Below are 15438 nucleotides of genomic sequence, written 5' to 3' on the forward strand. Positions count from 1 at the left end.
TAGGCGTAGCGTTTATGTACATAGACGAACACGAGGTACGTACCAGCTCTGAGGGCGTCCATGGGCACGGAGGGGTAGGGGATGGAGTAGGGGTAGCCCTCCTTGCGCAGCGTCTTGGGCTTCCGCCGCGGCCGGTACTTGTAGTCGGGGTGCTCCTTCATGTGCATGGCGCGCAGCCGCTTCGCCTCGTCGATGAACGGTCGCTTCTCGTCCTCCGACAGAAGCTTCCACTCCGCGCCTGCAAGCAGAAAGCCGTTTCCATTAGCTCACTCCCCAAGAAAACTGCGCCAACGCATACTGTTTTCTAAAACAGGGTCTTAAATTGATGTACAGACATGACAGGAAATGAAACACTGTCTCTATATTAAGATACAGTTTCGAGGATCATTGCCACTTCTCCATTTCCATGAAACCCCACAAGAGGCCATTTGTCTTGTTTGAAATGTATGGATAAGAAAGTGTGATAAGTTCCTTGTCTGTCTTTTCTGTGTCTTCGAAATCCACAGTTTGAAGAGTTGAAACGGTACAGTAGTTTCCGCTCTATAAGCACCAGGCTTCGCTGGTCGCTCGCACCGGGAAATAGAAACAGAGGCGGCTCCGCAGCTAATTTTATTACACGACGCGGCCGGCCGCGGGTGCAACAGAACCCATGTGGACGGGTGGAAAGAAAGGTGCCAGGCTTCATAATACATATTTACATGTGTCATGTATTATGCATTTCTTGTACGTGAATGTGAATCTGCACATGAACTGTCCTAATCCTCCTCACACCTTTCCGTAAAGCGTGGCCAAATCTTTGTTGGGAAGTAGTTCTGTAGTATAGTAGTGCCAACCTTACTCCTGGGTAGGGGATCAGAGAGACAGCACAGGTTGGTAAAAGTCAAAGACTTTCCAGTGTCACAAGATTTGGGGTGGAGAGGTTGGTCACGGCCAAGTGGTTCGACCACCCTCTCCACCGGGGCCCAGGAAGACCTCCGGGTGCCCTCCATATTCTCGGAGGTGTTACAGAAGACGGGTAAGTGAGCAGACGTGCCCTCAGTGACTCTGTCTCAATGTTCACGCATTGAAGAGAGGTATTTTAATATTTGTACTAATTCTTTTGTTCGGATTGTGTAAGGAAATGAATGATCTCGTTTAATTTCCGAAATTTGATCCCCTGTGTTAATGTATCTGGTCCCCAGTTTGCCTGTTACGCTCCTCACGTAGTGGATGTCCTATGTAAAATATTGGGAGGCTTTGGTGGTATACATTTGGCCAACGCAATTCCGTCTTGCCCGTAGAAAAGAGCGTGCAGATTGGTATATAATATACCCGAGCAATAAGTTGTAATATCTGTAAACTGGAACAACTGCTGCAATCGCTGTAAAATCGAGGGATAATATTTAAAATAAATACGTAATCAATAGTCATCAATCTTTAACATACCTTAAAAATCACAAAGAAGTCAAGTTAAAGGAATTCTTTTAAAATAAAAGATATAGAATGCAGGGACCCACACATCAGCTTGTGACCCCTCCAGCCCTTTGCCTAGTATCGTACAGAAAGGGCACGCTCTCTAGGTAGCGCTCTCAAGCTCCCCTCCCCAGTTATCCGTTGCGCAATTTTGGTTCAGAGCTTGACGACATCAACTTTCATCTGGCGTCCCTAGGCAAGCGGGTAGACGGTAAACTTTCAGCGTATGTGCTCGAAAACCGGTGCAGCGTAGTTTGTCACCAATGAGGAACGCAGCAAATAGTTCATTACTTTAAAGCGACTGCCGAGTGTGATTCAATTTATTTCCAAATTTCAAGCGTTATTTTTCACAGACATTCCCGTAAGCCACACAATGCAATTGAAAAAATTCTTGTAGCACTTTCTTAGTTATAATCGAAAATGGTAGTAATAACAAAATATGAGGGCGCCTTGAAAAGTGATGCCTCCAATTTTTTAAACTGAAAACTCTTACAGCTTTTTTAGCATTACACGCTTTAAAAGTCTACATCTTTATTCTCCATGTCTACATATTTATTTCTCAACATGGTCACCCAGACGATGAATACAGACCAGTTTGTTGACAACGTCACCGTAGAACGTTTGACTTTGTTGACGGAGCCATTATCTCATCTCTGTTCGCACCTCTTTATGCTCGAGAGTGTTCTTTAAGTTTCGGAAGCCGATGGAAATCAGACGGGGCCAAGTCGGGACTGTGTGGACGATAGTCGATGATAGCGAACCCAAGGCGTCGGACTGTTGCAGATGTCGCTGCGCTCGTGTATGGTCTGGCATTGTAATACTGCAGAAGCGGGTGATCCATGTTTGGAAGAACTCTCCGAATTCGTGCTTTCAGTTTCCTGCGGTTAGAAACTCGATTACAACTCGCTGCTTCTCACGCACGGACATAGTTACGTTACACACCGCCGTGTAACACGCTACAAGTCGAAGCCCTCAAGCGGCACAGGGATGACACGTAATATCTCAACAGATACTCGGAACAGAATGAAAAAAAATTGGTGGCGTTACTTTTCAGCGCGCCCTCGTATTTCTTAGCAGCTGTCGACAGTTGAATATAATTTTTTCCCATTTCCTCTGAACTAATCGATTTCGATGACGCTTGTCGCAATACAAGGACACAGTCGCGCATTGATATGCCATAACAGTTAGTCCCTGAGGGTCATGAGCAGTCCCGCTGCCTTTTATTCGTGCTAGTATGTTTTTGTACTCATGTCAGAATAAGCAAACACGATGCAATTCTACATACGATCCGTTTCATCCACGTAGAATGATTTATTGTTGCTTTTTCAGAAATGACTTGAATCGTTCTCCGAAAGGCATAAAAAGCCGTGAACACCGTTTCCACTTTTGGTGCTGCCGTGCCTCTGTCTGCACCCTTCTTTCTACATGTAGACGAAAAAGAACCACGATTTGTCGGCAGATGAATGAATGCACAGCACATTGTTATCCAAGTATTCGACTTCAACGCTAGATTTGCGTTTCAAGACGATCGTGAGGAGCAGCAATGCACTTTCCTTTTGGACGGTTCTGATTTCAGCGGGAAAGAAACATTAACACAAAAGCCTTTTCCCCAAATCCCCAACAATGAAAGTGAGAACATTTTCTTTATTTATGTTAGTTGATCGCATTTCACCACAATGAATGTAGCTTCAATGGCAGTTAATACTGTACGAGACCCCCTAGTACTTCTTTAATTCCTGATGTCAACATTTGCATCGGAAGCCACCTTATGGCGTGTGCCAGAAATTACGTAACATAATGTTGTCGTTTCCTCATCTTCCTTTTCCAACTTCAAATGATGTGGGAAAAGAACGACTGTAAGCAAGTCTCTATATTAGATGAAATTTCTCATATTTTACGAGATGGTCATTTAGCGAGTTGTATTTGTACGGGAGCAATACGCTGAATGACTCTTCCCGGGAATTTAGTTTCCCGAATTTTGATGTCCATTTACCTGTGACCGATGGCCATCATATGCTGTGGAAGCAATTTCATAGAAGCCCACCGCCAGCACTTGGTGTTCCCAGTCACTATCTTTTCGATACCAGAGCCGCTGCTTCTATAAATCGCTGCTCAGCGTTCCTTAGCCGGCGGAGAGGGGCCTGTTGCATTCATTTCAACAACGAGAATTGCTTAGTGGCATCGGGAATGAACTCTCGTCCTTTGTATGACAGATAGACTGACAGCTCGGACATGAGGAGGATTACGTCCTCTGTGTCTTTTCAACATTTTAAGCCAAATATGGGACTGGTCTATTATCTTTCCGGACATGGGCCATATGTTACATATGTGAACAGTATTGCTAAGAGGTAAAGCAAGCTCTGACTATGGAGTGCCGGCCAGTGTGGCCGTGCGGTTATAGGCACTTCAGTCTGGAACCGTGTGACCGCTACGGTCGCAGGTTCGAATCCTGCCTCGGGCATGGATGTATGTGATGTCCTTAGGTTAGTTAGGTTTAAATAGTTCTAAGTTCTAGGGGACTGATGACCACAGATGTTAAGTCCCGTAGTGCTCAGAGCCATTTGACTCTGGAGTTATTGGCATAACAGGTTATCTCCTATGTGAATGTCCCCTAGTTGAAGATAAAAGAACTGTTCCTTTAAGACATAAAACATTTACGACATCATTACAGTAAAACAGAACTTTGTATACCTGATACTGTCTCAGAATAAGCAAGTCTTAACTACAATCAACAGCCACCATAGCGGAGACGAATTAGGCCTGCATACAACCATAGGAAACGAGAAAGAAGCCCTATAGTTCTACGATCTCTTGGCCCAGTAACGGCAGAGATTTGGGAAGCGATCACAAGCAAATATAAGAAGTACGAGAAGAATCAGTGAAAGATAAGTGACGCGCTCTGATCCTTCACCATGCCGTATGGATGCAATAGAATACTGCTGTACCTAGTGGGATGTCCGACCTGGTACGGAACGTACAGGGACGCTTGATACTTTCCGACAGTGATAATTTTGTGTCTGTGTGTATATGTGTCCATCTCAGATTATATTAGAGAAATAGTGGAGGGCACACAAGACAACATGCTGCTCAAGTATTCTGCAACGATAAGCGGTCCTAGCTTAACCATACATAAACACAGAAGAAATATTAATGTCAGTGTTGGTATTAGTAGCGTAATTTTCTGTAGTAGTAGTTCCTGTAGAAAAATCATAGAGGTGATGGTAGTAATAGGGACTTCTTATACATGTTACAGTCGTATTGTTTGTTATTGTACTGTAGAAGTACTATACGATAGCAGTATTAATAGCAATAGGTATAAAGCTAGATCTAAGTTGTAACAAATACAGGCTGAATTCTTATGAAAACAGACGAAGCCAGAATGAACCATATCAACAGAACTTCAAACACAATGAGCGTCTAAGCCTACCCACATTCAACGTTTATAGTGAGGTAACATGTCAATACAGGTACTGCAGTTACTTTCACAGGAGTTTGAAAATTAGTGAAATCAATACTTCACCTATTTTGAAGACGTCTTAAAATAAAAAAAAGAAGACATATTACGCTTAAAAAAAGTAACTGAATATACTACCTGGAGTTAAGGTTGGGTAATGAGATACTAATGTAAAATTTAGACCAGATGTACTGATATCTCTATTCGAACAACTTCATAGTCTGTAGCATATCTTTGAAACTATCAATGAAATTACTATTTTTCAGAACAGTTTTTTTTTAACTGCGTAAGTTTTCAAGTTTTTATCAAATGCGTGTGAATTTCGTGTTCTTTTAAAATACTCATTTGGTGACCTTTGTCATTTATGTGCAACAACTGTAAATTGTACTCTATATTTAACACGGAATGGTTTCGTTTTTCATATGTAGAGAGAATGTGAACTGATTGTTCTCTCTTTTACAAATATGTTCTTTGTATCTGATACGCGTCTTTAGTGCAGTTTGGCCTAATTAAACTTAATCACAATCACTGCAACTATATGCTCCGGACTGATAAAACTGGCTTGTCTTATCGATGATGTGCGCTATACTATTTGTTGTTGGTATGAAATGCTGCTGCAACATTAATATTACCTACAACGTATTCAGTTTTACCGGATATCTCCCCTATAAATGGAAAAGTGACGAACTTGATTTTCTTTTTTCTCTCCAAATTTTTAGCGTAATTACCTTTTCTCTTACATTTTCATTAGCTTTCATTTTTTATGTTTAATAGAATGAGTTAGATGCACTACAATACACACCGATCAGCCAGAACATTATGACCAGCGACCTATTATCGATATAAATCTGTCCAGGCGATAGCAGCGTTACTTGGCGAGGAATAATTGCTGGTCAGACACGCATAAGATGCACGTAGGATCAGAAAGCGTGCTGTCCGTCCGTAGAATGGGGAAGGCACGATATCTGAGTTTGGCCGAGGGCAGGTTGTGATGGCCCGGCTGGAGCATTTCGGGAACTGCACGACTTGTCGCGTGTTCGAGGAGTGCTGTGATGAGTGTCTTAAACACGTGGTGAAACCAAGATGAAACTACGATCAGAAGTCTTGGGGTTGGGCGTCCACCCCTCATTACGAATCTCGGATGTCGTAGTCTGAGCAGACTGGTAGAACAGGACAGTCAGCGAACAGTGGCGGAACTAAAATCAGCCTTCAATGCTGGGCAGAGTACAAGTGTGTCTGAACTCACAGTGCATCGAACACTCCTAACGATTGGCCTTCGCAGCCGACGATATATGCATGCGCCAATGTTGCCAACGCGACATCCGTAACTACGACTGAAATGGGTATGTGACTATCGAAATGGTTGAAATGGCTCTGAGCACTATGGGACTTAACATCCCCGAGAACTTAGAACTACGTAAACCTAACTAACCTAAGGACATCACACACATCCATGCCCGAGGCAGGATTCGGACCTGCGACCGTAGCGGTCACGCGGTTGCAGACTGAAGCGCCTAGAACCACACGGCTGTGAACATCGGCACTGGACGTTGGCACAGTGGCAGAACGTTGCATGGTCCGATGAATTCCGATACGCTCTTCATCATGCCGATAGGAGAGCGCATCCGTCGTCTTCCAGGGGAACAGCTCCTTGACACCTGTTCTGCGGGACAGTCTCCATTATGCTGTGAGGAACATTCAACTGGGTATCCGTGGCTCCAGTGAAGCTCGTGCAAGGCAACACGACGGTCAAAGAGTATCGTACACTTCGTACACTGATTTCAGACGACGTACACCCGTTCATGACGATCACGACGTCAATGGCATTTTTCAGCAAGATAATGCGGCATGCCACAAGGCCAGGAGTGTGATGGAGTGGTTCGACGAACACTGTGATGAGTTCCAACTGATGTGCTATCCCACCAACCCGCCAGATCTGAACGCAATCGAACAGATCCCGGATGTGATTTAATGTGGCGTCAGAGCTCATCGCCCTCCTTCCCGAAATTTACGGGAATTAGATGACGCGCGTGTGCAGATGTGGTGCCAGCTCCCTCCAGCAACCTCCTCAGGCCCCATCGCAAACGGTGCCGCCGACGTGAGGTTGTCAAAGTTAACACGACGCACTGATAGTCGGATAAAGGAACCACCCCCATGCAGCCACCGTGTCACTGTGGAGTGTGAAATTGTGAATCTTGCAGAACTGTGAAATGTGATTGCAGTTGCATCCGCTGTTTGACGTTGGCTGGTTCAAATGGCTCTGAGCACTATGGGACTTAACATCTGAGTCCCTCAGAACTCAGAACTACTTAAACCTAACTTACCGAAGGATATCACACACACCCATGCCCGAGGCAGGATTTGAACCTGCGACCGTAGCGGTCGCGCGGTTCCAGATTGAAGCGCCTAGAACCGCATTTACGTTGATCCCTTAATGTCTGTTGTATTACGTAACGGTCATCTACCGCTGTAGTTCACCGTGGCAGAACGCCTCCTCACCGTGGTCGACCACCTCCTCTCCCTCGGGCAGCGATGCCTATAGTTTGGAAGCCCCCACCCCCTCCCTCCTCCCCCATTAAGGTGAAACTATGCTGCGAGCAGTACTAAGATCCCGGGCTACACTCGGCACATTTCGTCGTCCTTCCACTTTCCCGATGATTCTTCCCCGTTCTCTTCTAGAAGTTACCTCATCCATAAGTTATCTCCCGGTCAAACATTGCCTTTTCCCGTTCCTTCAGAAGTCACGTGTTGCGGGTGTGGTGTCACCACCAGACACCACACTTGCTAGGTGGTAGCTTTTAAATCGGCCGCGATCCGCTAGTATACGACGGACCCGCGTGTCGCCACTGTCAGTGATGGCAGACCGAGCGCCGCCACAAGGCAGGTCTAGAGAGACGTACTAGCACTCGCCCCAGTTGTACAGCCGACTTAGCCAGAGATGGATCACTGACAACTACGCTCTCATTTGCCGAGACGATAGCTAGCATAGCCTTCAGCTACGTCATTTGCTACGACCTAGCAAGGCGCCATAGCATTTGATATTGAGATTATAACATGTACCGTCAAGAGCGATGTACACCAATTGTGGATTAAAGTTAAGTATTATATCAACTACGTACTTTATTTGCTACTATTAATTCCCTTAACTGTTCCAGATCTCACGCCAGTCAGCGTGTAATTAAACGCCTGCATTTCGGCCTCCTCTAGCAACACTTCAGCGATGCCAGCCCCTTTTTGCGCTGTAGTCACGCTGACCTCGTGCAATGTGTCGCCCAACAACATGCTCCCGTCTTTTCATTTATTTTCATATATGTTATGTTACCTTATGTGTCTGGTGCAGGTCAGCGTATGTTTTATTCTAGGATGAAGACTGTTACGCCTACTGGGAGCCATCAATATTTTCGGCTAGTGTTTTGGCATTTGAATGCTGTGCTTTAAGATGCAATGCAAAATTTAACGAATCAACGCTTGATTAAATTGTGGACCTGTGCACAATGCTGTGTGTCTGCAGGAATTTGTAAAGAACAAAATATGAGACGTGTTTATTCGTGAGTAGATCTGTATTACACTGCTGATGAATAAGGTCTCTCAAGAAGCAGCAGTTAGTGAGAACTAAAATAGGACAAATTCTTCATTAAAATGTAAACAAGAACAAAAAAACAGAAGCACAGATTTTGGAAGGACTGCTAATGCATAGAAAGGTATTCTCCACACATTCACGCCTCAGGTTTATACACTGAAGAGCCAAAGAAACTGTTACACCTGCCTAATATCATGTAGGGCTCCAGCGAGGAGAGGACGCAGAAGTGCTGCAACACGACGTGGCACGGACTCGATTGATGTCGGAGGTAGTACTGTGAGGAATTGACACTATGAATCCTGCAGGGCTGTCCATAAATCCGTAAGTGTATGAGGGGTGGAGATCTCTTCTCAACAGCACGTTGCAAGGCATCCCAGATATGCTCAATAACGCTCATGTCTGGTGAGTTTGGTGCCTAGCGGACGTGTTTAAGCTCAGAAGAGTGTTCCTAGAGCGACACTGTAGCAATTATGCAAGTATGGGCTGTCGCACTGTCCTGCTGGAATTAACCAAGTCTGGCATGAACAATGGGCATGAATGGACGCAGGTGATCAGACAGGATGCTTGCGTACGTGTCACCTGTCAGAGTTATATGTAGGCATATCAGGGGTCCCATATCACTCCAACAGCACACACCCCACACCATTACAGAGCCTCCACCAGCTTGAACAGCCCCTGCTGAAATACAGGCTCCGAAAGCCCATATCCATGTTGTTTCGTTGAATGCTTCGCACGCTGACATTTGTTGATGGCCCAGCATTGAAATCTGCAGCATTTTGCGGAAGGGCTGCACTTCTGTCACGTCGAACGATTCTCTTCAGTCGTCGTTGGTCCCATTCTTGCAGGACCTTTTTCCGACCACAGCGGTGCCGGAGATTTGACGTTTTACCGGATTCCTGATATTCACGGTACACTCGTGAAATGGTCGTACCGGAAAATTCCCATTTCATCGCTACCTTGGAGATGTGTTCCATCGCTTGCACGCCGACTATAACACCACGTCCAAACATAGTTGAATCTTGATAACCTGGCATCCCAGCAAAAGTAATCGATTTAAGACAGGCACCTGCTGTCTTATACAGGCGTTGCCGGCCGCAGCGCCGTATTCTGCCTGCTTACATATCCTTGTATTTAAATTCGCATGCCTCTACCAGTTTCTTCGGGGCTTCAGCGTATCAAAATGGGAATCACTTCGGATGTTACACCAGTGAATGACGCACTCGCTTCATTTGTGTATTCACCGTATCACTTATAGAGACCACTAAACATTCAGGTGACTCTCTTACACTGGATATAACATTCGATGTCCATTCTAGCAATGAAAACTATTGACGATCTATCGCTGAGCGTTATTAGTACTTTTTTCTTAAGAGAACTTGTGTTGATCAAATATGTTTGATACTTTTAAGAGTTTCATGGACCGTTGAAGTCTTTTAAAGAAAGCTCTAATTGATTTTGGTAAAATGATTACGACAAGACTCACTGGATGCTAATTTAGGTCGTCATTGAAAACGGACGTGCGTAATAACTAGGGATTATACCGTAAGTTATCCAGAGAAAATATGTCAAATATGTCGGTTGTTCAACACTTCACATAAGAAACAGGTATTTGCTGGCTGTTTACATAGACAAAAATCTGTCACTAATAGAAAATAAATCAGCATTTAAGCGATAATCGGTAACTTTCCAGTTCGTCTATCTGTCTCATTTTCATCGAATACGCGTTTAATAACTACATCTTCATACCCAGAAGTAAGTTTTTAGCCCACTTTCACTTTCTGAGAGCAGCTATTCATGAGCATTTGTGAAAGTTGATTATCTACTGGTACTAGTTGTAAGGTCCTAAGGCCTTTGTATTTCCCTGGAGGAAGAGCGAGTGTCGTCATCCTCCGGGAACGTGGAGCCGAGGCAGTTTAGAGGATTACTAACAGGGTTTGTCACGCAATGCCCCGGCGTCGATTCCCCGTTAGACCGGTTCTTAAGGTGTTGCTTGCTCTGGGGTTGCCTGCCTCTTTGTAAAGGGACTGTGGGAAGGCAGGCCAGGTGGACACCAGGAAGACTGAAGAATGAGCAGCATCTGCTGCTACCCACCTCACAGCAGTGTCATCACGACACTAGGCGTCGCTGTAAGGAGGTTCAGATGCTGGTCTGGTGTGGGTGATGAACGTACAACGGCCAACGAAACTAGAAGTGGTCACATTGGTAGCGCGCTTGTGAAGGAAATCGTTAATACACTGAATTTTCGCGTCCCTCAGCTTTCCGCACTTTCTTTAGTGTATCAACATCCCAGGACAGCCATATAGTTAAAAGTGATGAAAAAGTCAATTTTGACGAGAGAATGACCGATCAGGTGTACTGTTAATGTAGACGGAATGAATTACTGCAAAACGACGCCAATTTGATCGATTATAGCAGGACATGTAGAGCATGTCACCGTTAAAGAATCGATACCTGTATATTCAGCGAATTTACTTTCCATGTAAAGTATAAGCATTCAAAACAAAATTGTGTTGTACATCAGGGACACATGTATGGTAGCCAACAATTCAAGTATGAATACTGCTTCAGACTGGTTGAAACAATATGGGAAGGTAGGAATATTAGGGATTAATGTCCTGAGGCCACTTGAGACGGATCGGATTGTTTCAAGGATAGGGAAGGAAACCGGCCGTGGCCTTTTCCAAGGAAACATGGCGGAATTTGTTTGGATCCATTTAGGAAAATCACGGAAAACATAAATCAAGATGATCGGACGCGGGTTTGTAACGTCGCCCTCCAAAATGCAGGTCCGCTGTGCATCTCCGTACTACCTCGTTCGTAGTGTTTTGTTTTGCATGTTGATATTCCGGTTGCCAAGGGTTTATCTACCGACTTTCATTTTTCATTTGCAGTTCACTGTTGATTGTTGGGTTTACATAACGTCGTTTTGTCATCTGGAAGCCGGCCGCTGTGGCCGAGGGGTTCTAGTCGCTTCAGTCCGGAACCGCGCGACTACTACGGTCGCAGGTTCTAATCCTGCTTCGGGCATGGATGTGTGTGATGTCCTTAGGTTAGTTAGGTTTAAGTAGTTCTAAGTTCTAGGGGACTGATGGCCTATGTTAAGGCCCATAGTGGTTAGAGCCATTTTAACCTTTTTTTTTTTTGTCATCTGGTAATAGCGAGTGGAGTTGTAAACGCTAGAAAATGATGAAGTGCCATGTGGTGAAATAGGAACATTGCCGACATGTTATTCTATTTGAGTTCAGTGGAGGGCTGACAGCACGGGAGGCAGCCATAAACATTGGCTCTGTGTATGGGGATAATACGACTGAACTGAACGGGTGGCGCCTAGCTGCTGGCAGCTGGTGATTGAGGCTCATTTATGTGGAGGACGGGCTGACTGCTGTCGTCACGGAAGCTTCGCCAAGCCTCAGCAGAGACTCGGCAGAATGTAGACAGCCAGTAAGTATCTCAAAAGCAGAGCAGGAAGTTCGCGCTTGAAGGAATGGAGGCAGTCTAGTAGACTCTGGGGTCTGATCTTGCGAGGGCTGGTCCTCGATGTGGAGATTGTTTCCTGGCTGGCTGAACGGACGGTACTTGATGTGGGATCGGCCACAACGGTGTTAGGAGAAGTTGTATTGGTTCAGTCTGGTGCAAAATTTGGGTTAAGGGAATCTCTGTGCCTGGCTGGGTTTCAGTTTAAGTTGTGCAAGTTGCCGTAACGACGGGGCCTCTGTAGGGCCTAGTATGATAAGCGTAAAATAACGTATATATAACTGTTAACTGTTCTCAACGAATTTTCTATTCTGCCTTTTAGTGCTAGCTTATAAGTACTTTTCCTTTTGTTAGTTGACTGTCATAGCTCGCAGTTTGGGCGTTTTTGCTTCTGCTGGGGCATTTGATTATTTTATTTCATTCTTGTTTATTATTTTTGATATATTAGTATATTTGTTTGTGCTCTGCTTTTTATTCGAAAGCTAATAGTATTCTGAGGGTTGGAGGAGTTTACTGTTTGCTCTGTTATACTAATATTAAATTACATACTTGTGAACAGAGCGCTGGCTGTGCCTGTAGATTGGCAGGAGAGACGACTGGTACAGAATCTTTATTTGAAACAGGAAGTAAGGATAAGGACTGGAAATGAAACGTCGGAAGGAAGCAGCTTTGGAAGGGGCTTAATATAAGGTTGTTGCCTCCCTCCTTCACTGTTCAACTTATAACTGGAAGAGATTATTGCGAAAGGCTTAGATGAAAAACGAGGAGTATGTATTCGTGGAAAGAGAATAGAATGTATGGCATTTGCTGATAACATGATAATAGTGGCAGAAAATGAACAAACTGTATTCAAATCCTAAAAGATCTGAATGAAACTTGTGTGGGATATGAGAAGAGAATTAATACAGCAAAAACGACTAGTACGTTGATCGGCAAAAGGGGGATGGTGCCAAATGTTAAAATACGACAAGTTATTACTGGCCAGGTAAAAGGATTTAAATATCGAGGAAGCACGATCACTGAAGGAGCAGGTGCAAATTCGCATTGCTATAGCGAAGGAGGTATTCGATAGAACGAGGAGATTATTATGTGGCAAACTAGATAAAGGTCTGAGGAAAAGGCTTGGCCAGTGTTTTGTCTGGAGTGTGGCACTCTAAGAGGATGGAGCGTGGACACTGGGATGAGGGTGAAAAAAGGTTAGAAGTATTCGAAATGTGGATGTCGAGGTGAATGGAGAGAATACGTTGGATGGAAAGAGTGAGTAACGAAAGAGTATTGGCACTAAACAAAGAAAAGTGCGAGGTCATCCACATGGGTACTAAAATAAATCCGATAAAATTTGGGTATACGATAAATCGCACAAATTTAAGGGCTGTGAATTCGACTAAATACCTAGGAGTTACAATTACGAGCAACTTAAATTGGAAAGATTACATAGATAATATTGTGGGGAAGGCGAAACAAAGACTGCGCTTTGTTGGCGGAACACTTAGAAGATGCGACAAACCCACTGAAGAGACAGCCTACATTACGCTTGTCCGTCCTCTGCTGGAATATTGCTGCGCGGTATGGGATCCTTACCAGATAGGATTGACGGAGGACATCATGTTATCGCGCAATAGGGGTGAGAGTGTCACTGATATGATAAGCGAGTTGGGGTGGCAGTCACTGAAACAAAGGCGGTTTTGTTTGCGGCGAGATTTACGAAATTTCAATCACCAGCTTTCTCTTTGGAAAACAAAAATATTTTGTTGACCCCCATCTACGTAGGAAGAAATGATTATCATAATAAAATATGAGAAATCAGAGCTCGAACGGAATGATTTACGTGTTCCTTTTTCCCAACTGCCGTTCGACAGTGGATTGGTAGAGAAGTAGTATGAAATGGTTCGATGAACCCTCTGCCAGGCATTTAAGTGTGAATTGCAGAGTAACCATGTAGATGTAGATGTAGAAACGATTGGTGAGAGGATGAGATTGCTGCAGATTATAAGAGAACTGAAGACGAACTGGATAGGATATTCGATGCGATGGGAGTGCTTGATAACAAGTTTTTGAAGGTCCAGTTTGTGGAACGAGATTGACAGGAACGAGGAGATACAAGATGATAGACGTCATAAAGGGAAGCGAAGATTATGCCGACCTCAAGAGGAGGACAGGAGAGCGTGGAGATTACCACGTGAAAACCTGCCTTTGAGCAGAAGACAGATGATGACTATGACGCTGTTCATATGGTCTGATTAGTTTTATTGTTAATAAATATATTTAAAGCTCATTAAGTATTTACGCCCATACAGTCCCCAGCAACTTTCCGGTCCCACTGCCCCAGCAACTTTCCGGTCCCACTGTTTCCTGCGCCATATTTGTGGTGACAGACAAAACAGATACGACATGGAGCCTTTTTACTGCTGTACGTGCTCACTCACCATACAAGTTACCGCTTGAGATGTGTACGCCAATTACACCAGTATAAACTGACCCTTCATAATTTCTTCACCATTGTTTCAAACCAATTTTCGTGGCACGATAGAACGCTGAGTAAAGCGCTGTCTGAGGAGCATGGTGAGAGGCGTTGGAACACCAGCAATTGTTTCCTTTGACTGCCAGCTTACTATGGCAAACATAAACTCCAGCTCTGTCAGGCTTAATATGTGTAGCATAAATATGCGACCTAGTAAGCTGCAACAAACGCCGAACACAATAACGGCCTGTGGACTATTCTGGACTCAGAAAAGGTATTAACAACTCATACGCACAATAGCTTTCTTCGAAGAACAACTGTTAGCTGGGGCGTGAGAGCGGGACAAAGGCTGCTCGTGATAGAAACGGCTTCGGAGCTGAGCGCACGTTCTCCGCGCAGATGTGGTGCTTTGTTTCAGCAGGCCTGCGCGCCAGCTGCGCGTGTACGCCAGCCATCACGCCTGTCGCCAGCAGAACGCAGCTAATACGCCGCCGCTCCACAAACAGGACGCCTAACCGTGCACTTGCGGAAAGAACCCGCCTGGGAAACAACATGCATCAACAACAAGATCGCCACGTAACGCAGCCCACAGTATCCATGTCCCTGCTCGGTTTGTGCGGATAATAGGAAATGCGAGGAACGTTCAACAAGTGAAGCAATGCTTCTTTTTCTGTAAGCGGATTGGTTTTATTCAGGATTCCAATTCACTAGATCATTCACTACTCTTCTGGCTACAAAACCCTGTTTCCAACGTTATCTCTGTTCAATGCAACGGCCTTATGCATCCTTACTGGGAGGGTCTGTATGACCGCATGATATGAGTTCACTAGTCGACGGCGGAGCCAGAGTCTTACTGCATCAATAACCTTCTTATCAGACTCGTAACGCAGTTCCACATAGATGGTTCTTCGCTGCTCTTTGTGGCTTCTGTTACGCGGCTGTCTTGGGAGACAGAGCCCAACTTCGGATTGTGTTAAGGATGGGGAAAGGAATGGGCTGTGCCCTTTCCAAGGAACC

General features: G+C 44.7%; 1 protein-coding gene across 1 annotated transcript in view; it reads right to left on the reverse strand.

Annotated features, from left to right (window-relative positions):
• The window catches only part of LOC126155755 (transcription factor SOX-21), a 158184-nt gene that overhangs the window by 123117 nt on the left and 19629 nt on the right, over positions 1 to 15438 (reverse strand). Inside the window, exon 2 of the mRNA XM_049916250.1 lies at positions 44 to 238. Coding sequence (XP_049772207.1) covers positions 44 to 238 — 195 coding nt within the window. The remainder of the gene's footprint in view (positions 1 to 43; positions 239 to 15438) is intronic.

This window comes from Schistocerca cancellata, chromosome 2, assembly GCF_023864275.1.
Source record: "Schistocerca cancellata isolate TAMUIC-IGC-003103 chromosome 2, iqSchCanc2.1, whole genome shotgun sequence".
NCBI classification, from domain to species: Eukaryota; Metazoa; Arthropoda; class Insecta; order Orthoptera; family Acrididae; genus Schistocerca; species Schistocerca cancellata.